Genomic DNA, 26,368 nt, shown 5'->3' with positions numbered 1-26,368 from the left:
CTAAAAGGCTTGTAAAAATATCCTATCTGTCAAAATGTGTCAGGAATAATGTACAAAAACCTTAATAACATTAAGAGATGTGACCTCTACTCCTTATCCCTACCCTACCCTTTACCTCTTAACCCAATATAGGCCATGAGACTGCTACTAGAAGTCAAGGTGTGCTTGGTATTTACAAGTGGAGAGAGAAAAGGGCTTCATTCATCCCTCTGCATTGCGCGGTGCTTTAGTAGACAAGGCAGGGCCCTTTCACATCCTCTGGCCTCTGTCTTCACAGAGCCCTGTCAGCAAACACACCGCTACAGATCACACTGCCACAGTAGAGCAGCTTGCACTGTTTGGTTCTCTGTGTGTTTGGTTCTCTCTTAGCTTCAGGGCTTAGTATTTCAGCCAAGCCAAAATCTGCACACACTCATCTCCAATCATTACCAAGGTTGGGGTAAATTCCATTTAAATTCCAGTTAATTCAGAAAGTAAGCCAAATTTCAATTGCATATTTTACTTATTGAAATGCTTTGTAGAGAATTGGAATTTCAGCGTACTTCCTAAATTGTCTGGAATTGACCCCCAACCCTTCTCAGTACCAAGGTTTCCAGTCTCCATTCATCAGGTAAAATGAGACAATTTTAGTCTATACATACTGCAGTATTTACAAAGCAGCATAACAACATACCTCATTTCCCTCCTACACACTTTTTGTAACATATAGTTGGTATATTTATGATCAATTCCTTCCACAAAAATCTAACGGACACAAAGGTGCCCAATGTTTCATGCGACAAAAAGAATAGCCAGATGTGAACATATTTTTTATATTCTCACTCTTCACCATGTTTATTGTATCAACATTAACAAAAACAACTGGAATATTAACAGGTTTGAGCGTCATATAAACAACTTTTCATTACAATTTAAAATAAAACATGTCTTCATTCGCTCACACATGCATACACACTTACAAAGTGAATGGAAATATATTATTTAATTAATACTTAGCACATACAGGTCAGGCATTTGCAACGTATTAATTATGGCCACCAAGTGGTTACTCAACTGCATCTAACTATACAACTGCAGATCAAATATAAAAAATCTAAATAATATTATTCAAGCATAGTCTAATTCAAGCACAGTACTTTTTCCATTCCATTTTCAAGATCATGCTAAATAATACAAAAATATTCCTCTTCTTCAACGGATAATGTCATATCGATATAAATACATTGTCATGTAATAATGCTCAGTAAATGACTATGTTACAAAAGTTTTGGGTAAAAAAAATCCTCTTTTACAACTGATTTCCAAACATATAACACCCTAAATAACCCAAGGAACACATTAAGTTTCGAGGGGAATGCTGCACAATTTTATTAAAACGACTCCATCTACAACTGCAACAACTGGTTGAGATTGTTGTAGTTTACAGTACTTCAAGAGACAAGAGGAAAATACCTCAGAATCTTACATTCCAAGGCAAGATTTAACCCCTGTGGAGATAGGAAGAGAGAGATGAACATTAAGAAATATTTAGTGTCTCAAATCATATTTACAGTGTATTTGGAAAGTATTCAGACCCCTTCCCTTTTTCTACATTTTGTTAGGTTACATTTAAATTTATCAAATAAAATGTTCATCATCAATCTACACACAATGCCCCATAATGACAAAGAAAAAACAGATTTTTAGAAATGTATTTATTTATTTAAATGTATTTAAAAAAAACATATACCTTATTTAAATTAGTATTCAGACCCTTTGCTATGAGACTCTAGATTAAGCTCAGATGCATCTTGTTTCCATTGATCAATCTTGAGATGTTTCTACAACTTGATTCGAGTCCACCTGTGGTGAATTCAATTGATTGGACATGATTTGGAAAGCCACACACCTGCTATATAAGGTCCCACAGTTGACAATACATGTCAGAGCAAAAACCAAGCCGTGAGGTCGAAGGAATATTCCGTAGAGCTCCGAGACAGGATCATGTCGAGGCACAGATCTGGGAAAGGGGTACCAAAAAATCTCTGCAACATTGAAGGTCCCCAAGAACACAATGGTCTCCATCATTCTTAAATAGAAGAAGTTTGGAACTGGTCAGTGAGATGACCAAGAACCTGATGGTCACTCTGACAGAGCTGATGGTCACTCAGTTCCTCTGTGGAGATGGGAAAACCTTTCAGAAGGACAACCATCTCTGCTGCAGCCTCACCAATCAGGCCTTTATGGTAGAGTGGCCAGACGGAAGCCATTCCTCAGTAAAAGGCACGACAGCCCGCTTTGAGTTTTCCAAAAGGCACCTTGTCACGACTCCAACCAAAGGTGGGTCCCCTTCCCGTTCGGGTGGCGCTCGGCGGTCTGCCCGTTTCTTTGTGCGGGATTGATCATTGTAACCCTGGTGTTTGCTACAGACGAAAGTGTTTGTGTATTTAGTGCTAGACTGTTTTCGTTCCCTGTGTCTGGGGCATTTTGTTTGAGCACCCAAAAGTGGGGTGGCTGTGGTTAAAATGAGCACTTTATTGAACTATCTGCTTTCCTGCGCCTGATTTCACCCTCACGACACCCAGGACCTTACACACCCAAAGGACTCTCAGACCATGAGAAACAAGATTCTCTGGTCTGATAAAACCAAGATTGAACTCTTTGGCCTGAATGCCAATCGTCACGTCTGGAGGAACCCTGGCACCATCCATACTGTGAAGCATGGTGGTGGCAGCATCATGTTGTGGGGATGCTTCTCATCGGCAGGGACTGGGAGACTAGTCTGGATCAAGGGAAAGATGAACGGAGCAAAGAACAGAGAGATCCTTGATGAAAACCTGCTCCATAGTGCTCAGGACCTCAGACTGGAACGAAGGTTCACCTTCCAACAGGACAAAGACCCTAAGCAGACAGCCAAGACAACACAGTAGTCGCTTCAGGACAAGTCTCTGAATGTCCTTGAGTGGCCCAGCCAGAGCCTGGACTTGAACCCAATTTAAATTTCTGGAGAGACCTTTCAGGTCTGTACAGCGACACTCCCAATCCAACCTGACAGAGCTTGAGATGATCTGCAGAGAAGAATGGGAGAAACTCCCCAAGTACAGGTGTGTCAAGCTTGTAGCGTCATACCCAAGAAGACTTGAGGCTGTCATTGCTGCCAAAGGTGCTTCAACAAAGTACAAACAAAGAGTAAAGTGTCTGAATACTTAGGTGAATATGACATTTCAGTTGTTTCTTTTTAATACATTTTCAAGAATGTTTAAAAACCTGTTTTTGCTTTGTCATTATGGGGTATTGTGTGTAGATTGATGAGGAATTAAAAAAAACTATTTAATCCATTTTAGAATAATGCTGTAATGTAAAAAAAAATGTGGAGAAAGTCAAGGGGTCTGAATACTTTCCGGATGCACTGTATGCTATTATACTAATTGTAATGCTATTACAATTACGAAAAACATCTATATTTGACATTCAGACTCCATTTTCTGCACTTACAGTGCCTTGCGAAAGTATTCGCCCCCCTTGAACTTTGCGACCTTTTGCCACATTTCAGGCTTCAAACATAAAGATATAAAACTGTATTTTTTTGTGAAGAATCAACAACAAGTGGGACACAATTATGAAGTGGAACGACATTTATTGGATATTTCAAACTTTTTTAACAAATCAAAAACTGAAAAATTGGGCGTGCAAAATTATTCAGCCCCCTTAAGTTAATACTTTGTAGCGCCACATTTTGCTGCGATTACAGCTGTAAATCGCTTGGGGTATGTCTCTATCAGTTTTGCACATCGAGAGACTGAAATTTTTTCCCATTCCTCCTTGCAAAACAGCTCGAGCTCAGTGAGGTTGGATGGAGAGCATTTGTGAACAGCAGTTTTCAGTTCTTTCCACAGATTCTCGATTGGATTCAGGTCTGGACTTTGACTTGGCCATTCTAACAGCTGGATATGTTTATTTTTGAACCATTCCATTGTAGATTTTGCTTTATGTTTTGGATTATTGTCTTGTTGGAAGACAAATCTCCGTCCCAGTCTCAGGTCTTTTGCAGACTCCATCAGGTTTTCTTCCAGAATGGTCCTGTATTTGGCTCCATCCATCTTCCCATCAATTTTAACCATCTTCTCTGTCCCTGCTGAAGAAAAGCAGGCCCAAACCATGATGCTGCCACCACCATGTTTGACAGTGGGGATGGTGTGTTCAGGGTGATGAGCTGTGTTGCTTTTACGGCAAAAAGCAACACAGCTTTTTGGCGTAAAGTGGCGTTTGCATTGCTGCCAAAAAGTTCAATTTTGGTTTCATCTGACCAGAGCACCTTCTTCCACATGTTTGGTGTGTCTCCCAGGTGGCTTGTGGCAAACTTTAAACAACACTTTTTATGGATATCTTTAAGAAATGGCTTTCTTCTTGCCACTCTTCCATAAAGGCCAGATTTGTGCAATATACGACTGATTGTTGTCCTATGGACAGAGTCTCCCACCTCAGCTGTGGATCTCTGCAGTTCATCCAGAGTGATCATGGGCCTCTTGGCTGCATCTCTGATCAGTCTTCTCCTTGTATGAGCTGAAAGTTTAGAGGGACGGCCAGGTCTTGGTAGATTTGCAGTGGTCTGATACTCCTTCCATTTCAACATTATCGCTTGCACAGTGCTCCTTGGGATGTTTAAAGCTTGGGAAATCTTTTTGTATCCAAATCCGGCTTTAAACTTCTTCACAACAGTATCTCGGACCTGGGGCCGAATATTTTCGCAAGGCACTGTACATGCCCTTTGGGATGGTAAAAACTATGCAGGGCTGAGACCTTGATATATATCACATCATGGCCAATCACAGAGAATATATGATTACATTGGCCAATCACAGAGAATCTTACCTGGTTAGCCGACAGTTCCGTGTTTGAACCTGAGTACCTGTGTATGTGACATCACATCTCACCACGTTGTTGGAATAGTCTGACTCTTGCACATGATAACTGGGGTTGACTGTGACCTAAGAAAATAAAGATTTGGGTGAACAACACTGCTTCTGTGAGATGGCCAAAGCACATACAGATCGGACTAGGCTAAAAAAAATGCATTTAAAGTGAATCATTACCAAACAGAGAGTTCCTGTTGTAAGCTTTAGACAAATCAAATCAAATGTTTTATTTGTCACATGCGATCCAGACACAATAATCATATAATGTAGTTACCCTCAGGACGTAGTTTCCTGTAGGAACATCAGTGATGTCGATCCACTGACAGTCAATATTCGCAGCATATGTATCATGACATCCTGGACTCAGCCCCTGTTCAACACAAAACACAGTTAGAGCAAAATGTGGATCATATTCACCTTTTGTTACATCAGTAGGGGCCCTAAGCACTTTGTGCAGTACCCGTACCATACGTACCTGTGTATGGGCTGCAATTGTGGATTCACAAAATGGTATGATGTTGTGTTTGTAGTGCAGTACTCACCTGTGTATGTGCTGTGCATGCGTAGCGGCGTCTGAATCCAGCATCACAGCCGGTGTCCTCCAGACAAAAACTGGCCTTGTGTCCCTCTGCCACCTTCCTTCCTGTTGTGACCTCCAGCAGATCATAGTTACTGAAGGCATCCATACTGTGGTAGTGTCTAGGGCAGGAGAAAGGAGGGAGTTTTTACATACCGTATATACCATCGTTGTGCAGTAAAACCATGAAAAGTAGTGCACCTAAGCTGAAATCTGGTGTTTGGAGGGTGTTTGAATGTAAACCCAATGTAACTGTTATGATACGCAGAATGTATTTCAAAACAGAATGGATGTACTCTGAAACACCCAAAGTGGGTCTTCTTATTTTTAAGAAAGTGTTGTGAAAACACTATTTGGTGTTTCAGTTCATGTAAAAGGCAGGATCAAAACAAAAACAAAATATTTTGTCAGACTGTATCTCTCATTCAATCATTTATGCTATTGGTTTATAACACACATATTGATTGATGATTTTCATTCAATATTTTGATTAACATTTTAAAGAAGACACTGGGTCTCCTGCTTGTCAAAACACCGCCCGAGTCCAATCAGCCAGTCTTCAGGACAAAATAGTTGTGCTTAACCACCCTTGTTACACTGAGCACATGGGGCCTGATTCAAACTTGAGATAAGTAGACTTAACATGGGCTCAATGAAATATGGATTTAAGCCCATGTTAGATCAACTTATCTTAGGGCCTGGGGGTGAAATTACACCTTTTTTTCTGTGCTTTGTTTAGACATATTAAGAACAGGAGGAGAATGAAAAGGAGTGAAAGTTGGACAGGCGGAAGTGGGAATTTAACCCTGACTGCTGGGGGAGTAAGACAACAGCTTTCTTTGGAATTTGATCCCCCCATCCACACAGCCACGTACTCTGTGAGGAACTTAGGCCCCAATATCAGAACCAAAATGTGAACTTCAAACATTGTGCTGCCGTACTATTCAGAATTCACCCAGTCTGATGCATGGAGGTGGACAGAGGGCATGCATGGCAGGTGTGACCTCTAGCAAACTGTATGGTCAAGTATAAAGACGGCCCTTCAAAAACTCAGACAGGTGAGAGCACACCAAACACGCAGATGAAACTCTCCAAAACAATCTAAGAAAGTATGTAAATGAAAATGTGACTACAAAATGTTAGCACTAGTGATGGGAAAGTGAGGCTTTTTGAAGGCTCCGGCACTTTCACCAAATTGTGACGAAAAAACTGGTCATTACTCTGAACTTCATTATCTGTTCACAATGCACATTAGTGACATCTGCTGGTCAGCAATAAATAGCAGCATGTGATTATCAGAGACACTTTTTTCTCCTCTGTTTTCATGAAAACTCCTTCACTTAGGGCCCCCAAAAGGCTAGGACTGGCTCTGATTGCATGTGTCGGTATGGATTTGGGTACGTAGACCCGTGAGCCACTGTGACACCACATGATGAGTTCGGATTTTGTGGCTCCCACCCCCATCAAACTTGCCCATCCCGGCATTAGCATAATGGTTGACTGGTAGATCATATTGAGCCATGGGCTGGTTTGTATATGTGCTAACAAGTTTTGTATAAATACTACTGCTAACATTAGCAGTCATTAGGCAGGTTTCTATTGACCCAGGTTTATTCGACAAAATAAATAAATAATGATTGCTGAATCATTTTGAAGGTACGCGGGGAATGTGATGTCATCACATTACTCTAAAGCTCCACTCCACATTTAATTTGAAATGCATACTGCTTTCTAAATCTATTTGTCCACTATAAAAATGTTTCTTTTCAGGACAAGGTTTGTCAAGACTTCGAGAATGCCTGAACTGCTTCACCTTGCTTTTCTGGTTGGCTGTATGCAAGTTTCATCATCCAATTATTTCAGATTTACAGTTGTGTAGGTTTCACCATTGTACGGGCCCTGGCGATATGTTGGCACATGATAATGATTAGGATATGGCAAATATTTGTCAAATCTTACATTCTTTCCATGTTGGCTTTTGCGGATTATCTGAGACATGATAGGTGGGAGGGCTTACAGGATCTCGGGAATGTATTAATTAATGCGCAAATAGTCTAAGTGGATAATGGAAATACTCCAAACACTTTTTTCTTTATTCAACACACTTTTTTTGGGGTGTGACACCATTAAGCCCAACAGTTTTTATTCGACACAAGACAATTCAATGGAAACGCACCATAGCAGGCAATTGTCGTATCTGTTTGTCAACTTTCTAAATGTCGACAAAAAATGATTGTAAAAGTTAATGGAAACATAGCTAACGCATGTATTTATTTTCCATGAATGTTAAATATAATGTCATATCTACGGTGATTTTGAAGAATATTCAGGAATACATGCTTACACCTACAATGATTAAGAAACTACACAAGACAAACAAAACTATCACAGATATCACAAAAAATACAGCAGCAGATTGTTACATTCACACACAGGTTATTCCCCTAACAGCACAAGAACTTGTATTGCCTGTCAGGAGTGACTAATTCCTATGGAATGAGGGAGACCTGAGACAAATGGAGCTAGTTCTTTCTACTTCCTATATGCAATTTACTTGGATTTACTTACTGGTGACAGCTGTGCCATTCCCACTGGTGTCTTGGTTTGACCGGAAGGAAGTCAGTTGTGCCTTGGTTCTTGACCTTCTGGGGGAAGCGGAGCAGTACTCTGTAGTCTATGTCCCTGGCTGTGCTCGCTGACCTGGGAGAGATCACATATGGAAAGATACATTAACTGTCATTAACTGTCATCCTATCAGATCAAAATTAGTACATTTGACGTGTATTGGCTGTAGAAAACAACAGTAGCTAAGTGAGATCCTCTTTGCTGCTTATTGAGTCACAAATTACCAGTCTGAAGGCATCATTTATATTAACCACAAATAACAGCAGGAATTTAAGAGACAATGGGATAATGTTGATTTTTTTCTGAAAGTGTATGTATTGTGGATTAAGAGATAAACATAACATATAATATAAAATAAATTACACACAAAGCCAGTTGCATAGGCACTTATAACTTACCTCGCCAAACAGTTCTCCTCAGCTGCACAGCGCAGCGAGTACATCTGCATCCGCTGGATGTAGGCACCAGCCTGGATGGAATACGGGTCTGGGACGAGGTCTGGGAGCCCTTGGGAATGATATAAGGCATTAAATATGGCTTTATAATCGCTTATAATGATTGCACAAGGAACATTTAAAATTCTACACGTGCGACAATTAGCATACTCACCATTCTGGAAATATCTGGTTCCGTATCCAGTGCCAGGAGATGGCACCGGGGGACGCCGCGTGCGCACTACCGGAGTTCTGCCTCTGGAGGGGTACATGTTGTAGAAAACGGAATTCCGGTGGTTTTTAAAAGGGTTCCTAGGGTCGTCCGAGACCATGTCCTCGCCGTTACTCGCTGCCTCGATCGACGTCTCAGCACTGTTATCGGGTCTGGGTAGTGGAGGAGCATTGGGGACGACATAACCTGAGTTGGAATGTTCCATTTGTGCGGTTTGCCTGGAGATAGATGCTTCCGGCTCAGCGCGTATCTGTTGGTATTCTCCACCCGGAACAAGCACTGCCTCGCTTCCCCGGGGTGGAGAGGCATGAACCCCCGAGCGAGCATCCCCGGTAGCATCCTGAGTGACTGGCGTTCTTCTCCTCGGTATTCCGCTACCGGAGAACTCGGGGAGCAGCGTGGGGACTGATGCGTTGACTCGGTATGTGTACTCTGGAGAGTAGCGCCGTGCGCCAGGGGACCCCGCCACTCCCGCTCGGTATGGAACCGGAGGTTGCTGTCTGGCGCCTGAGTGCCGCCGAGCATTGGGCACCACGTACTGCTCATTGTCATGTCCTAGAGCTACAGATCCAGGATCTAGAACATTGTTGGTTTGGTCCCGTAAATGTTCTGCGCCTAAATTCGATTCCACTCGTCCAGATCTTATGTGAGCCACTCTGCCTTTCCGCGTTCCAGGCTGCGTCTGGCCGGTGCCATCCCTCCTAGTGCTCACGTATACCGTGGACTGGCTCCTTGGGCGCGCCAGTGGTTGATACTCTGACCCGGTGCTCATTAGACTGTACACCTGACCGTTATTCTTCCACTGAATCCTCTGCCGCCAAGGCCCCACTCGCTCACGCGATGGCTGCTGCTGTCCAGTAATAAGATGAGCCAGTCCTTGGAGGAGGTAAAATAGTAAAACCGACCATTTCGCCATAACTGTTAATTTAAACGTACTAACCCCACTCTAAAACCCACTACGACATTAAACAATAGGCCTTCTCTGTGACATGTAGGCCTATTTTGCAGAGAATAGGTTAATTAAGGTGTGTGTGTGGAGTAGATCAAAGTTCTGAGGAGGAGCGCGCGCACTATCCGTTTTAATGAGTAGGCCTACGCAATATAGCCTGGCAGTTTTCTCTGCGTGCGGCGCTATTGACAGTTGGAGAGAACAGGAAAATTGGAATTCTCAGACATTTTATGAAAACGGGCTAGTTTATTTACGCATGCACAGAAAGCCTGAGGTTCGAGAGAAACGCTTTAACTCTTTCCTCCCTGTGAAGTGCAGTTACACAAGACTTGTACTGTACTGTAGCTTACATAAGCATTGAGTTTACTCAGCGAACTTTACGCAGTGGTGTCGTTTGGGGTCATCTAAATAGTATCGTCATTTTTTTGTGTTTCTCATTATCAATTTGGGCAATACTTCAATAAAATGGATACAAATACAAGAACGTGTTTTATGTGTCACTGGTTTCCGCATTTTAGTACATTTGGCAAATGTTTTTCGTAAAAATGATCAAATAGCTAGCTACCCATTATAAGAAAGAAGAAGGACAACATAAACGTTTGTAATTATTGTCCCTCTCTTCTAAAGTAAGAAATATAAATTGTTCAATCTCATTACCACATGCTAAATAATGAAAATTGCTTGAGGAGAGACTAGGCCTATCTATTAAATGACTACTTCCTTGCTTTTATACACTATACCTTTCTTCAGTGAATATTGGTTGTTCAATCATAAAATAGGCCTAGCCAACTTGTCTACATATATTTAATTGTGAACAACACAGTGGGCTAATATACATATCCAAGTGCTGACATTTCTAAACCCTCTCTCATCCCTCTGTCTGTCTGTACGGACGAACAAGCCCTGGTATAGGAGAGCAGGCCATGGGGTGGCAGTGTAAATCTGTGTTTGAGATACTTGTCAGGACATGCTGTCACAGAGTTTCTGTTAGGCTAGTTGCATTGAAACATTATCACAATTCGACCGTGGACATTCCATATTGCTATTCATAATACAGCGTCTAATGACACATGAAGTTAATATTGAAATAGAATCAAATCAATCACACATATTCTGTTCATTTTGTTTGAGGCAGACATACTCACTACAATGATACAGTTGATACTGGGGTCTGTGGACACATTCTTATGTGGAAAATATTTTCATATGGTAGGCTACATCAGATCAATTGAATCGAATATCTCCTACAAAATGTGATTATTGGTCAGTTGGCACCTTGGAGAGACCAGGAGAAGTCAGTGCGTGAACACATGCGTAAGGGCATTTTATAGGCTGCTGGCCCAATAGCATGCTTTCTGGCAAAATAAATCTGTTGCAAAATGTGCAGCTGAGGAGAACAGTTTGGCAAGGTAAGCTGTAGGTGTCCATGCAACTGGCTTTGTGCGCTGTTTTTTCACAGTATATGTTCTTTATATATCTTCATCCACAATTCATACATTTTCAGAAATAATTCCTGCATTATCCCATTGTCTTGTAGATTCCGAGTGTTTAATAGTCACATGTACAGGGTTGCAGGTATGATTGCAGGGTACAGTGAACATCTTAGGATCGGAACTCCAACATGCAGGACTTAAGTTAAATCAAATAATGAAAATATCAATTTAAAAAAGTGCACTATATACATCATAACAACTGCAGCAGTGGTTAATGAAAAAAATGGCCATTGGGGTGGAGGCAGAATAAAGACTGTTGGAGGGGGGGGGGGGGGGGTGACCATAAGGGAAGCAGCATGACCAGTGAGGGGGTGTGGTGACCAAGATAAATAAAAAATAATGTTGTTGGGGTGGGGGCAGAGTAAAAGTCCAGTGGGGGGATATCCATATGGAGAGCAGCAGGTAAGGTAAGTGAACGTTGAGGGGGTGGGGTGGAGGGGGGTGTCCGTAGGGGGGGTAGCAGAGGAGGGGGGGTAGCAGACCAGTGGTGGCTAATCAGCAGCCTGATGGTCTGAAAATAGAAGCTATTGGCCAGTCTTTCAGTTTTTGCCATGATGCTTCTGTGCTGCCCGTGTCTGAGTGATCAAAGCTGGGAGAACAGGACATGGTTCAAATGGGGACAGGACGAATTTCTGCATTATCCTGATTTTTAAGAATCGCTGTCATGCCTTCTTCACCACTGTGTCCGTGTGGTTAGACCATTTCAACTTCTCTGAGATATGTATGCGAATTTGAAGTTATTGACCATCTCTTCGGCCAACACTATCACACTCAATTCGTGCAAATATGTACAAAAAGTATTTCAGCAGATTTCGTGCATTTTTGTGTGGCTTAATTCATGTGAAAAGACACGCATTTCTGTGTGACTTCATTTATGGGAAACTACATTTTTGTGAGGTAAACTTCAGAACAATCTTTTTGAAAGTTATTATAGCAATGCATGATGGGCAATGGTGTTCTACACTGCCTTTTGTTATGTTTATTTATTTATTTATTAATGCCAATACTGTTTTCTATGCTTGTTTTCGCTTAATACTTTGGGATACTGGTGCACTTGTAGTCAGAAAGGCCGTTTTTTCGTGTAGGTAACAGTAGGCCTACATGATTTTCTTCATAACACATTTCATATTTTGTCGTACCTAGATTGCACCATTTTCTTCTTAATGCATTTAACACAAGGCTCCACTTTTTCATGTACATTACACAATTTCTTTCAAATGAATTTTATACAAGGCTATGTCGAATTTTATGAGGGTTGCCAGATCTGAGAAAAATATTTTTTTTTATTAAACATTTTTGTGGGTATTGTTAAAAGTTGGGGAATGGGGATACACTTTTATGATGGGAAATTATAATACACACCATAATACACACACACAAACACTTACACACACTCACTTTGTTTGTAATATATTCATTTTATAGCCAACTCTTGATTTTTGTACGAATAGTTTTTTAAATCAAATATTTGTATCTAGTTGTCACATATTTATTATCTTTGTAGTTTGCATGCTTCAATAATGACTAACAGGGTTAAATAGTTGTAAATCTCTGCTTGAGTTAGCTTTTGGTATATTTGGCATTTTAATACATATTCTGTATTTCCACTGAAGAAAGCAGTAAGTAATCAACACACTAATGTAAATAAATGGACACTACCTTTTCTAAAGCGGAAATTGTTCTCCGTAAATACAGTACCAGTCAAAAGTTTGGACACACCTACTCATTCAAGGATTTTTCTTTATTTTTACTATTTCTACATTGTAGAATAACAGTGAAGACATCAAAACTATGAAATAACACACATGGAATCATGTAGTAACCAAAAAAGTGTTAAACAAATCAAAATATAGTTTAGATTTTAGATTCTTCAAAGTAGCCTTGATGACAGCTTTGAACACTTTTAGCATTCTCTATATCAGCTTCACCTGGAATGATTTTCCAACAGTCTTGAAGGAGGTCCCGATATAGGTGACCCGTTTTCAGGAAACTAGGCATATGTCGCAAGTCACGACATCACAGGAGAGCCGTTTGAACATAAAACAGTTTTTTTCAATAACAAACTTTTATTCCATCTGTAAATACAAATTAAGTTCTTAAATTATGAGCCTAGTTGGTTTAGCCAAAGAAAAAGGCAGGAACCTTCCCGCTAGCCATGATTGGCTGAGATAATGAGTGGGCTAGACATGCAGAGAGATGAGTTTCAGATTGGTCTGCGGTATAGCATCTTGTGTCTGTAAAATGAGCTGCTTGTTATGCATATATAATCCTTTCTACTGCAGTTTTTTCCGAAAGATATACCGTTAGCCATGGAGAACTGCAAATATGTTGCTACTGCTCTCAATAACATTGCTGCCTTCAATTTATCAGGCACTATCGACAAAGGTCAGTTGGAAAAAGTTGTGATGGACTACGTTCTGGAGGACGATCGTGCCATGCGGACTCTCTCTGACTCTGAAAATAAATCAGATGATGAGGAAATCCCTTATTTAGGTAAAAAGATTTTCATTGAAGAAGACATTGTAGAGTTTTCTGATGACAGTGACAGTGAGAGACAGAATAACAACAACAAAATCCAGAAAAACGCATGTCCAAAATTTTATAAATTGATTTGCATTTTAATGAGGGAAATAAGTATTTGACCCCTCTGCAAAACATGACTTAGTACTTGGTGGCAAAACGCTTGTTGGCAATCACAGAGGTCAGATGTTTCTTGTAGTTGGCCACCAGGTTTGCACACATCTCAGGAGGGATTTTGTCCCACTCCTCTTTGCAGATCTCCTCCAAATCATTAAGGTTGCGAGGCTGACGTTTGGCAACTCAAACCTTCAGCTCCCTCCAAAGATTTTCTATGGGATTAAGGTCTGGAGACTGGCTAGGCCACTCCGGGACCTTAATATGCTTCTTCTTGAGCCACTCCTATGTCGCCTTGGCTGTGTGTTTTGGGCCATTGTCATGCTGGAATACCCATCCACGACCCATTTTCAATGCCCTGGCTGAGGGAAGGAGGTTCTCACCCAAGATTTGATGCTACATGGCCCCGTCCATCGTCCCTTTGATACGGTGAAGTTGTCCTGTCCCCTTAGCAGAAGAACACCCCCAAAGCATAATGTTTCCACCTCCATGTTTGACGGTGGGGATGATGTTCTTGGGGTCATAGGCAGCATTCCTCCTCCTCCAAACACGGCGAGTTGAGTTGATGCCAAAGAGCTCCATTTTGGTCTCATCTGACCACAACACTTTCACCCAGTTGTCCTCTGAATCATTCAGATGTTCATTGGCAAACTTCAGACGGGCATGTATATGTGCTTTCTTGAGCAGGGGGACCTTGCGGGTGCTGCAGGAATTCAGTCCTTCATGGCGTAGTGTGTTACCAATTGTTTTCTTGGTGACTATGGTGCCAGCTGCCTTGAGATCATTGACAAGATCTGGGCTGATTCCTCACCGTTCTCATGATCATTGCAACTCCACGAGGTGAGATCTTGCATGGAGCCCAAGGCCGAGGGAGATTGACAGTTCTTTTGTGTTTCTTCCATTTGCAAATAATCGCACCAACTGTTGTCACCTTCTCACCAAGCTGCTTGGCAATGGTCTTGTAGCCCATTCCAGCCTTGTGTAGGTCTACAATCTTGTCCCTGACATCCTTGGAGAGCTCTTTGGTCTTGGCCATGGTGGAGAGTTTGGAATCTGATTGATTGATTGCTTCTGTGGACAGGTGTCTTTTATACAGGTAACACGCTGAGATTAGGAACACTCCCGTTAAGAGTGTGCTCCTAATCTCAGCTCGTTACCTGTATAAAAGACACCTGGGAGCCAGAACTCTTTCTGATTGAGAGGGGGTCAAATACTTATTTCCCTCATTAGAATGCAAATCAATTTATAACATTTTTGACTTGCGTTTTTCTGGATTTTGTTGTTGTTATTCTGTCTCTCACTGTTCAAATAAACCTACAATTAAAATTATAGACTGATAATGTTTTTGTCAGTGGGCAAACGTACAAAATCAGCAGGGGATCTAATACTTTTTTTCCCTCACTGTATGTGTGGTTACTGTAAATAATGCCTTTAATTGGTTATTTGTGACTCACTACGCAACATAAACAGGATTTCCCTTAGCTACTACTGTTTTGTACTGCTAAATAAACGCAAAACTTACTCATTTTGACAATTGCTCAATTTGAGCATCCCCCTCTTGACAGAGTTAATTTCCTGCAATTCTACACAATTTGCTGTGGGGCATAGCCAAAATGTTGCCGTTTTAATTCAAATTTTCTGCAATTCTACTCATTTTCCCAAGGGGTGGAGAGACAAACATGCTATTTTTAAATTATATCTGAGTGATAGTAACTAACAAAATCAATTGGGCCCCGGTCAGTAATTCGACCATGATTATTACAAGTTTGATAGTTGGCTAGACTAATTTACCAATCTAAAAAATGTCAGCTGACATTGACTTAATTGAATGATTGTCATTGACTGATACAATGAATATGAGGTTAAAGTGTAGACGGTCAGCTTCAATGTGAGGGTATTTTCATCCATAGACATTTTAGCAAATTTATTGAAAATGAAATACAGAAATATCTTTACATAAGTATTCACACCCCTGAGTCAATACTTTGTAAAAGCACCTTTGGCACCGATTACAGATGTGAGTCTTTTTGGGTAAGTCTCTATGTGCATTCCACTACCTAGATTGCCAATTTTTCTATTCATAATTTCTGAGGCTCTGTCAAATTTGTTGTATATCATTTCTAGACAACCATTTTCAGATCATGCCATAGATTTCCAAGTAGATTTTAAGTTAAAACTGTAACTCGGTCACTCGGGAACATTCACTGTCTTCTTGGTAAGCAATTCCCACATAGATTTGGCCTTGTGTTTTCGGTTATCTTCTTTTGCTGAAAGGTGTATTAACCTCCCAGTGTCTGGAGAAAAGCTGACTGAACCAGGTTTTCTTCTGGAATTTTCTTCACCCCACCCCCCCATTCGGTTTCTCTTTCATTCTGAAAAACTCCCCAGTCTTTAACGATTACAAGCACACCCATAACATAATGCTGCCACCACTATGCTTGAAAATATGGAGAGTAGTACTCAGTAATGTGTTGTGTTGGATTTTCCCCAAGAAAACACTTCGTATTCAGGACAAAAAGTTAATTGCTTTACCAATATTACATTAGTGCCATGTTGCAAATAAGATGCATGTTTTTTATTTTATTTTATTCTGTACATTTTTCCTTCTTATCACTCTGTCAATTAGGTAAATATTGTGGAGTAAGTACAATGTTGTTGATTCATCATCAGTTTTCTCTTATCACAGCCATTCAACTCTGTAACTTTTTTAAAGTCACCATTGGTCTCATGGTGAAATCCCTGAGTGGTTTCCTTCCACTCTGGCAAATTAGTCAGGAAGGACACCTGTATCTTTGTATCTAATAACTTCCCCATGCTGAAAGGGATATTCAATATCTGGCTTTTTTTATACCCATCTACCAATAGGTCCCCTTCTTTGCGAAGCATTGGAAAACCTCCCTGGTCTTTGTGGTTGAATCTGTGTTTGAAATTCACTGCGCGACTGAGGGACAGTGGTGGAAAAAGTACCCAATTGTCATACTTGAGTAAAAGTAAAGATACTTGAGTCAATTTCTATTGAGGTAAAAGTGAAAGTATTTGGTTATAAATATACTTAAGTATCAAAAGTACATGTAATTGCTAATATATACTTAAGTATCAAAAGTAAAAGTATAAATCATTTCAAATACCGTATAATAAGCAAACTATATGGCTCCAAACCATTTTCTTGTTTGAATTTTTATTTTACGGATAGCCAGGGGCATACTCCAACACTTAGACATTGATTATAAACAAACCATTTGTGTTTAGTGAGTCCACCAGATCTGATGCAGTAGGGTACTTTTGGGTGTCAAGGAAAATGTTTGGAGTAGAAAGTACATTATTTTCTTGAGGAATGTAGTGGAGTAAAAGTAAAAGTTGTCAAAACATATAAATAGTAAAGTACAGATACCCCCCAAAACTACTTAAGTAGTACTTTCAATAATTTTTTACTTAAGTACTTTACACCACTGCTGGGGGAACTTACAGACAATTGTATGTTTGGGGTACAGAGATGAAGTAGTCATTAAAAAATGATGTTAAACACTATTATTGCTCACAGAGGAAAGGGAAAGGGGAATACCTAATCAGTTGTATAACTGATTGCCTTAAACTGAAATGTCTTCCGCAATCAGAAAGGTGCCATCCACGAGAGTGAGTCCATGCACCTTATTATGTGACTTAAGCACATTTTCACTCCTGAACTTATTTAGGCTTGCCAAAACAAAGGGGTTGAATTCTTATTCACTCAAGATATTACAGATTCTAATTTTGTGTTCATTTGAAATAAAGTAGAAAAACATATTTCCATTTTGACATAATGGGGTATTGTACCTGTATGTAGGCCAATGACAATAAATCTCAATTTAATAAATGTTAAATTCAGACTGTGGAAAAAGTCACGGGGTGTGAGTTTAATCCTAGACACATGAAAAGTGGGATGTATACGGAGGGTACGTGGCAACAGAAGACGAACAGCAGAGGGGCGAATGATTTTAGAGATGGGGAAAGCAAACGACAGTGGCAGACAAATGTTCCTCTTGCTCCGGGAAGAGCGTGGGCTGATAACCCAGGGAACACTCGAAAGGTGAGAGCTGCGGTGGCAGAGCAGGGGAGGGTGTTGCGGGCGTATTCAACCCATGTTACTGGCTCCAGGTGGTGGGGTTGGCGGAGAAAAGGCAGCGAAGAGTTGTCTACAGGTCTGGATTTGCTCACTCTGACTGGCCGTTGGACTGAGGTGGAACCCAGAGGACAGGCTGGCCAACAACCCAATAAGTGTGCAGAACGCTTTCCAGAACCGGGACGAGAACTGAGGACCCTGGAGCTTGGGGAGAGGAATGAAATGGGCGGCTTTGGAAAACCAGTCCACCACTGACACCAGGGTACCATCCAAAAAACACTCATCTGCCCCAGAGTCAATGAGTACCCAGAGAGATTTTGACTGGTTCCCCAACAGCAGGATCGCATGGAAAGGGGTGTGAGTAAGGGGAGAGGAAAAGTTCTTCGCATGGCCCTCCAGAGTACTCACCCCTACCGGTGAGCCTGGAGAAGGACACGAAATGACCAGTAGTCCCGCAATACAGGCAACTCTTTGTGTGAATCCGGTGTAGACGTTATGCTGGTGACAGTCTAGCTCTGCCAAGTTGCATTGGCTCGGGAAGAGGTGAATCGGCAGACTTCGGAGACTCTCGGGAGAACTCGGGTAGCCTCGTGTCCTCTCGACAACGGAGACGTCGGGGACTTCCGGGATGCCTCGGAGGCAAGATGGAATCCTTGGGTGGGCGAGTGGAGTCGGACCTCTTCTCCTTCCTACATTCCCGTAGCCGCCCATCGATCCAAATGGTCAAGGCAAAGAGTGAGTCAAGATCTGTTGATAGTTCCCGGGATGCTAATTCGTCATTTACTTCCTCCGATAATCTGTGCAGGAATATATCGAACACCGCTTCTGGGTTCCAGGCACTCTCAGCTGCCAACGTGTGGAAATTCACAGCTTAGTCTGCGGGAGTCTTGCCGAAGCTAGAGTAACTTCTGGGCAGCCTCTCTCCTGGACAATGGAGAATCAAAAACCTTCTTCACCTCTGCCACGAACTCCTCCAGACTGAAGCATATGGCCAACTGTTGTTCCCACATGGCCGTAAACCAGGTTAGAGCCCTCCCGGACATCAGCGTGTTCAGGCACGCTATCTTTGTGCGGTCCAAGGGGAAGGAAGCGGGCTGCAGCTCGATGATGCGAGAACACTGCACAAGGTTCCCGACTTGCCAGCAAACCATTCCGGGGAGGTAAGTGGGGTTCTTGAGAAACCAGGGTGGCTAGGGAAGCCGTGCTGCTAACAGCTGGGTTTCTAAGGGCTGGGAGGTTACTGTCGTGGAAGGCTGCCTGACAGACAACGCACAGAATTTTCCCAGCAATATGTTCAATGCACAGTCATGGCGTTCGGCCAAGGACTGGAACCCTTCCATAAGCCCACAAAGCAACTCCTTGTGTCTTCCAATAGTGGCTCCTTGGGAGGAGACAGTGTTGTGGAGCTGGTCCGAGTCTGCTGGGTCTGTCATGGCCAGTTCGTACTATCACGCATCAGGAGAAGACCCAGATGCATACAGTTTCAAAGTAACAAAAGCTTATTACAATAACTGGGGGGCAGGCAACGACATGTCAAGGGCAGTCAGTAATCCAGAGCAGAGTCAGAAACGTACAGAACAGCAGTCGGTCTCAGGGTCAGGGCAGGCAGATATCAGTAATCCAGAGTGGTGTGAGAAGGTGCAGAACGACAGGCAGGCTCAGGGTCAGGGCAGGCAGAATGGTCAAAACTGGGAAAGCTAGAAAACAGGAACTAGAGAAAGACAGGAGCATGGGGAAAACGCCGTAGGCTTGACGAAACAAAACGAACTGGCAAAAGACAAACCGAGAACACAGGTATGAGATAAAGAGGAAGATGGGCAACACCTGGAGGGGGGTGGAGACAAGGACAAAGGACAAAGGCAGGTGAAACAGATCAGTTTTCTTAGAACTGCATTGTTGGTTAAGGGCTTGTGAGTAAGTATTTATCGGTAAGGTTTATTGTATTCTGTGCATGTGATGACTAACATTTGATTTGATATTGTCATTAAAACATTGTTGATTGGTTGACAAGATTAACTCTGCTCATTGGTCAACCATGCGTGGCAGCCACTCAAGACCTCAGCTTGTTTCATCTCGAGTGCCAAGCCTCTCACGGGAGCCAGCACCATGAACCGCTTGCTTGTGTTTTGCCGCCCGCCACCCTTCTCCCATTGAAGTCCATGACTGCCCATGTAGAGTATACAGCAGCAACTTGCCACGTGCCGCTTCGGCCGCCAAGACTGGCTTGCTTGTAGGCATGTTGACAGCATAGAGCAACACGTTTAGTTGTGCATCAAAAATGTTGCCTAGTTTGTATGACGGTCTGGTTATTAAATGGTTAAATAGTTTATTTCATATTCATTTCATTACTTTATTCACAGGTAAATAATTGAAGCTTTTTAAAATGATTAATATAAATGTATTTCATTGGTTATTTGAATATGATAGGCATATTAAAATGTTTAAAAAAAAAATCGTATTGACATGATGACACCGAATGAAATGTCTTCCCGCTAATATTTCCACACATCTCCATTTCATCATGAATCGCAAACAGGAAACTCCTGGCCATTGGCGTGTATGTCAAGGGAAACCAGGCTTCCACAAATATTTGACCCCAAAAAATAAATTATTATTATTTATATTTAGTCTCTCTGTGTCTTCATAACTGTCTGTCAATTCGCAAGTGGCAAAATCTCACCTAAGAAATCATCCGAGTGAGGGAGACAGCACCCCTCTGTCTCAGTATGTGTAGCCCATTTATCTGAAGCTGTCTGGAACAAAAAAGTATGACATGGTCCTCCTGAGTGGCGGTCCAAGGCACTGCATCGCAGTGTTTCGGCGTCACTACAGCCTGGGGTTCGGCTGTGTCATAACCGGCCGTGACCGGGATTCCCATTGTGCGGTGCACAATTGGGAACAATTTGACCATTTTTTTAGGAGAGGGTTTGGCCGGGGGGCTTTACTGGGCTCATTGCACTCTAGCGACTCCTTGTGGTGCGCCGGGCGCCTTAAGGCTGACTTCGGCAGACAGTTGAACAGTATTTCCTCTGACACTGGTGCAGCTGGCTTTCCGGTTAAGCGAGCAGGTGTTAAGAAGCTCTATCGAGCCAGTTGGGGAGTTGCATCGATGAGACAAGATTGTAATCAACAAATTGGGGAGAAAAAGGTGGTAAAAAAAAGTATGGCTGGTTTGAATTTGGCTTCCACCAATCAAATCACATCTTAAGCAACACATCATCATTGTCAGAAAAATGTGTCTGTTTCTGGTCTGCTTGTGTTAATGTCCTGCAGTAGCTACCTTGCTAAATCAATCCTTTCCTATGCCATGGATAGCGTTGGGAATTTGGACTTGTGGTTTTGACTTAATTCTTTGTACTGGCCATTGATTATGAAGGTGATTCTCATCATATATTGTATTGCCTGAGATGATTGAAGTTGACTATGTAGCCTAGATGTAGCCGAGTAGGTTCACGTTAACTAGCTAGCTAACTTAGCTGGTTCATTGTTGCTCATGCAAAGAAGTTAGGCTAGCAAGCATTTTAGCTAGGTAGTTTATGACAACAAAAACTAATAGCGTACTCTATGACTGAGCCATAGACCGTTTTGCCAACATGAAAGAGAGGATGGCATTGGCGTTTAACTAGTCTACTAGTAGGGTGAGTCAACGTATTATTATTTTTACTTGAGTGTACACACACACACACACACACACACACACACACACACACACACACACACACACACACACACACACACACACACACACACACACACACAGAAATCAGTACCATGGAAAGCCACGTTGATTTTACTAAATTGTTGTTTTTGGTATCTTTAAGTTTGTTTTCAGTGTATTTGTCACACCCTGACCTTAGTATTCTTTGTTTTCTTTATTGTTTTGGTTAGGTCAGGGTGTGACATGGGTGATGTATGTGTTTTTGTACTGTCTAGGGGTTTTGTAGGTTTATTGGGTCGTTTACTATCTAGGTGTTTATGTATGTCTATGGTTGCCTAGATTGGTTCTCAATTAGAGGCAGTTGTTTATCGTTGTCTCTAATTGGGAACCATATTTAGGCAGCCATCTTCTTTGGGTATTTCGTGGGTTATTGTCTATGTCTATGTCTAGTTGTCTGCACTAGTATTATATAGCTTCACGTTCGGTTTGTTGTTTTATATAGTTTGTTAAGTGTTCTTCGTCATTCATTAAAAAGCATGTATTCTAATCACGCTGCGCTTTGGTCTCCTCCGTACAATGAACGTGACAGTAACAAAATGTGTAAAAAATCAATGGGTCTGAAAATGTTTTATATATATCTTTCCGAAGGCACTATATATATATATATATACAGTGCCTTGCGAAAGTATTCGGCCCCCTTGAACTTTGCGACCTTTTGCCACATTTCAAACATAAAGATATAAAACTGTATTTTTTTGTGAAGAATCAACAACAAGTGGGACACAATCATGAAGTGGAACGACATTTATTGGATATTTCAAACTTTTTTAACAAATCAAAAACTGAAAAATTGGGCGTGCAAAATTATTCAGCCCCTTTACTTTCAGTGCAGCAAACTCTCTCCAGAAGTTCAGTGAGGATCTCTGAATGATCCAATGTTGACCTAAATGACTAATGATGATAAATACAATCCACCTGTGTGTAATCAAGTCTCCGTATAAATGCACCTGCACTGTGATAGTCTCAGAGGTCCGTTAAAAGCGCAGAGAGCATCATGAAGAACAAGGAACACACCAGGCAGGTCCGAGATACTGTTGTGAAGAAGTTTAAAGCCGGATTTGGATACAAAAAGATTTCCCAAGCTTTAAACATCCCAAGGAGCACTGTGCAAGCGATAATATTGAAATGGAAGGAGTATCAGACCACTGCAAATCTACCAAGACCTGGCCGTCCCTCTAAACTTTCAGCTCATACAAGGAGAAGACTGATCAGAGATGCAGCCAAGAGGCCCATGATCACTCTGGATGAACTGCAGAGATCTACAGCTGAGGTGGGAGACTCTGTCCATAGGACAACAATCAGTCGTATATTGCACAAATCTGGCCTTTATGGAAGAGTGGCAAGAAGAAAGCCATTTCTTAAAGATATCCATAAAAAGTGTAGTTTAAAGTTTGCCACAAGCCACCTGGGAGACACACCAAACAAGTGGAAGAAGGTGCTCTGGTCAGATGAAACCAAAATTGAACTTTTTGGCAACAATGCAAAACGTTATGTTTGGCGTAAAAGCAACACAGCTCATCACCCTGAACACACCATCCCCACTGTCAAACATGGTGGTGGCAGCATCATGGTTTGGGCCTGCTTTTCTTCAGCAGGGACAGGGAAGATGGTTAAAATTGATGGGAAGATGGATGGAGCCAAATACAGGACCATTCTGGAAGAAAACCTGATGGAGCTGTAATCGCAGCAAAAGGTGGCGCTACAAAGTATTAACTTAAGGGGGCTGAATAATTTTGCACGCCCAATTTTTCAGTTTTTGATTTGTTAAAAAAGTTTGAAATATCCAATAAATGTCGTTCCACTTCATGATTGTGTCCCAGTTGTTGTTGATTCTTCACAAAAAAATGCAGTTTTATATCTTTATGTTTGAAGCCTGAAATGTGGCAAAAGGTCGCAAAGTTCAAGGGGGCCGAATACTTTCGCAAGGCACTGTATATATATCATTATTTTTGCCCCTTGGGGCCCCCTATGGGCTTCAGCCCTGTAAGCCACTGTGTTTAACCTGCTCTGTACACAGTACCTGTTAACTTGATTACAATGTCATGTAATGTAATTAATATTGGTTTCCAGGGTCCTGGCTGACACCAAGCCAATAGGGAATCTGTCTAGAGGGCAGTAACGTAATTAACCTTGTTCCTAGGGGCCTGGCTGACACCAAGCAGACAGGAAAGCTGTCTAGAGAACAGTTCTCTCTGGCCATGTGGCTGATCCAGCAGACGGTCACCAATGGACTGGACAGTGTCGGCCCACAATCCTCCCCAGACCCTCACTCCAGAAATTATACCCCCATCTGAGAGGACCACCACCCCTGTGCCTGTAAGTCACTCCCTCATCTTTAGCTCCATATCCTCACCACTCTCCCCTCCTCAGACTCTTACTCCTGACATGATCACCCCCCCGTCCAAAAGGACCGCCACCACTACCCAGGCCCGGTCCTGGTCGTTCTGCCGTCCTAGGCGAGACAAAAAAATCCCAGCAAAACTAGAATAGAGGGCCTACAGTGTCGGCCCACAATGCAATTTTATGAATGTTTTTACCTTTGTAAAAACCAAAGCTTAAGATGTCATTTGGCTATTTAAGGTCTGTGTATCAGCTACCCAAGTTTATCTGGAGTTATTTTGAGCTTATTTGCAATGAGAATCAATGTGTTTATACAGCCGGAAATGCAGAAGTATTTTCTTCGCTATGATCAGCTTGTCAAACGAAAGTCCTACAACTGATTTATGTTTTAATTTAGCCCACGGAGTGAAACTGCCGGACAGCAGTCATTCCATATTGTCCATTTTATTTTGACCTGTCATGTTTTAAGGATATGGTGTTTGTTAACATGTCATATTCAAATCGTAGCGCATTTTTATTTGATAGGGGCGCCATTTAGGCTATTTCATTGGAGACCCAAGTTTGTCATAACTTTTTTTATTTAACAAGAACAAATTATTTTAATTAAGAACAAATTCTTATTTACAATGATTGCCTAGGAGCAGTGGGTTAACTGCCTTGTTCAGGGGCAGAACGACAGATTTTTACCTTGTCAGCTCTGGGATTCAATCCAGCAACCTTTCGGTTACTGGCCCAACGCTCTAACCACTAGGCTACCTGCCGCCCCCCAAATCAAATTGATTTATTTTATTTACATCAGCTGATATCTCAAAGTGCTGTATAGAAACCCAGCCTAAAACTACAAATAGCAAGCAATGCAGGTGTAGAAGCACGGTGGCTAGGAAAAACTCCCTAGAAAGGCCAGAACCTAGGAAGAAACCTAGAGAGGAACCAGGCTATGAGGGGTGACCAGTCCTCTTCTGGCTGTGCCAGGTGGAGATTATAACAGAACATGGCCAAGATGTTCATAGATGACCAGCAGGGTCAAATAATATTAATCACAGTGGTTGTCGAGGGTGCAACAAGTCAGCACCTCAGGAGTAAATGTCAGTTGGCTTTTCATAGCCGATCATTCAGAGTATCTCTACCGCTCCTGCCATCTCTAGAGAGTTGAAAACAGCAGGTCTGGGACAGGTAGCACGTCCGGTGAACAGCTGAGGGTTCCACGGCCGCAGGCAGAACAGTTGAAACTGGAGAAGCAGCACAGCCAGGTGGACTGGGGACAGCAAGGAGTCATCAGGCCAGATAGTCCTGAGGCATGGTCCTCGGGCTCAGGTCCTCCGAGAGAGAGAAAGAAAGAATTAGAGAGAGCATACTTAAATTCACACAGGACACCGCATAAGACAGGAGAAATACTCCAGATATGACAGATTAACCCTAGCCCCCCCCCCCCTTATAACATTGTCATTAATATTGTCTCAAGCCTGTAGGCTACTGTAGGCTACTACTCTTTCTACTGTAGGCTACATGATGTATGTTAGATGAATTGAGCCTTGGTGGAGCACCACAGCCCTGCTTCTTTTCACAGCACCCAGGAGAGGCAAGTTGGGCATGGACAAGATTCATATTTTGTCAGCCTTGATTTTGGCAAAGTGGTCACTGCTTATCCTTGGCAGCGCTCACCTAAATAGCCCATATGCGACTGAGTGAGAAAAGTTTTCATCGTTTTTGGGCAGAATTGTATAAGGTGTTATCTGCTGTTGGAAGTGTGCTTGGTCAGTTTAGCTCAGAAAATACCGCCCTCATCAATCTGCCACACTAGGTGGTCGCCTAATCCTGTTTAATGGGTGGGCTGGCCCTGACGCTATTCCTGTGAGTTACCCCTTCTCCCCAACCCCTCTCCCCTTTCTTGTCCTCATCCCTCACTCTGTACCATCTGCCCAGCTCCTCCTTTCTGTAGCATTACTGTACTGTATTTAAAACTCTCTCAAAAACCTTTACTTGCCCATTTGTGCTTTAGCCAACTCTATCTGTCATGTTTATAGGCCTGCTGCCTCCACTGATCATATTTGGGAATTGATGCTTTGCCTTGAATTATTGTCTGAGATTCATACCTGCAGTCGGCTGTATATTATTTTGGCCTATTTAGTTTTCTGCCTTCAACCTTTGCTTTTGTTATTTAGCCCTGACTGCTATGTCTTCAACCTTTCTCTATACCTCCCGTCTCTCAGAGATACACTGGGCTTATGGCTGGAGTTGGACCGGAACTCGCGGTATTAGCTCACATACGCAGAGTGAGTAGCTAGCTGCTCTGTGTGTGTTGTGTTGTATTAGTACCATTCTATGATTCCCGTTGTACAATACTAGATTTCTAAAATGTATTTCCTGTTGTC

General features: G+C 42.1%; 1 protein-coding gene across 1 annotated transcript; it reads right to left on the bottom strand.

Annotated features, from left to right (window-relative positions):
* Positions 1–806: 806 nt before the first annotated feature.
* LOC110508305 (protein-lysine 6-oxidase) lies at positions 807–9,986 on the bottom strand. Its single transcript, XM_021588719.2, has 7 exons — positions 8,707–9,986; positions 8,496–8,604; positions 8,041–8,172; positions 5,438–5,594; positions 5,170–5,265; positions 4,852–4,967; positions 807–1,487 (listed from the first exon to the last, which is right to left on the bottom strand). The coding sequence occupies exons 1-7, from the start codon at positions 9,677–9,679 to the stop codon at positions 1,481–1,483; spliced, it is 1,590 nt and encodes a 529-aa protein (XP_021444394.1). The 5' UTR covers positions 9,680–9,986; the 3' UTR covers positions 807–1,480.
* Positions 9,987–26,368: the final 16,382 nt, after the last annotated feature.

This window comes from Oncorhynchus mykiss, chromosome 28 (assembly GCF_013265735.2).
Source record: "Oncorhynchus mykiss isolate Arlee chromosome 28, USDA_OmykA_1.1, whole genome shotgun sequence".
NCBI classification, from domain to species: Eukaryota; Metazoa; Chordata; class Actinopteri; order Salmoniformes; family Salmonidae; genus Oncorhynchus; species Oncorhynchus mykiss.
This window is presented reverse-complemented; position numbering and strand designations above follow the sequence as displayed.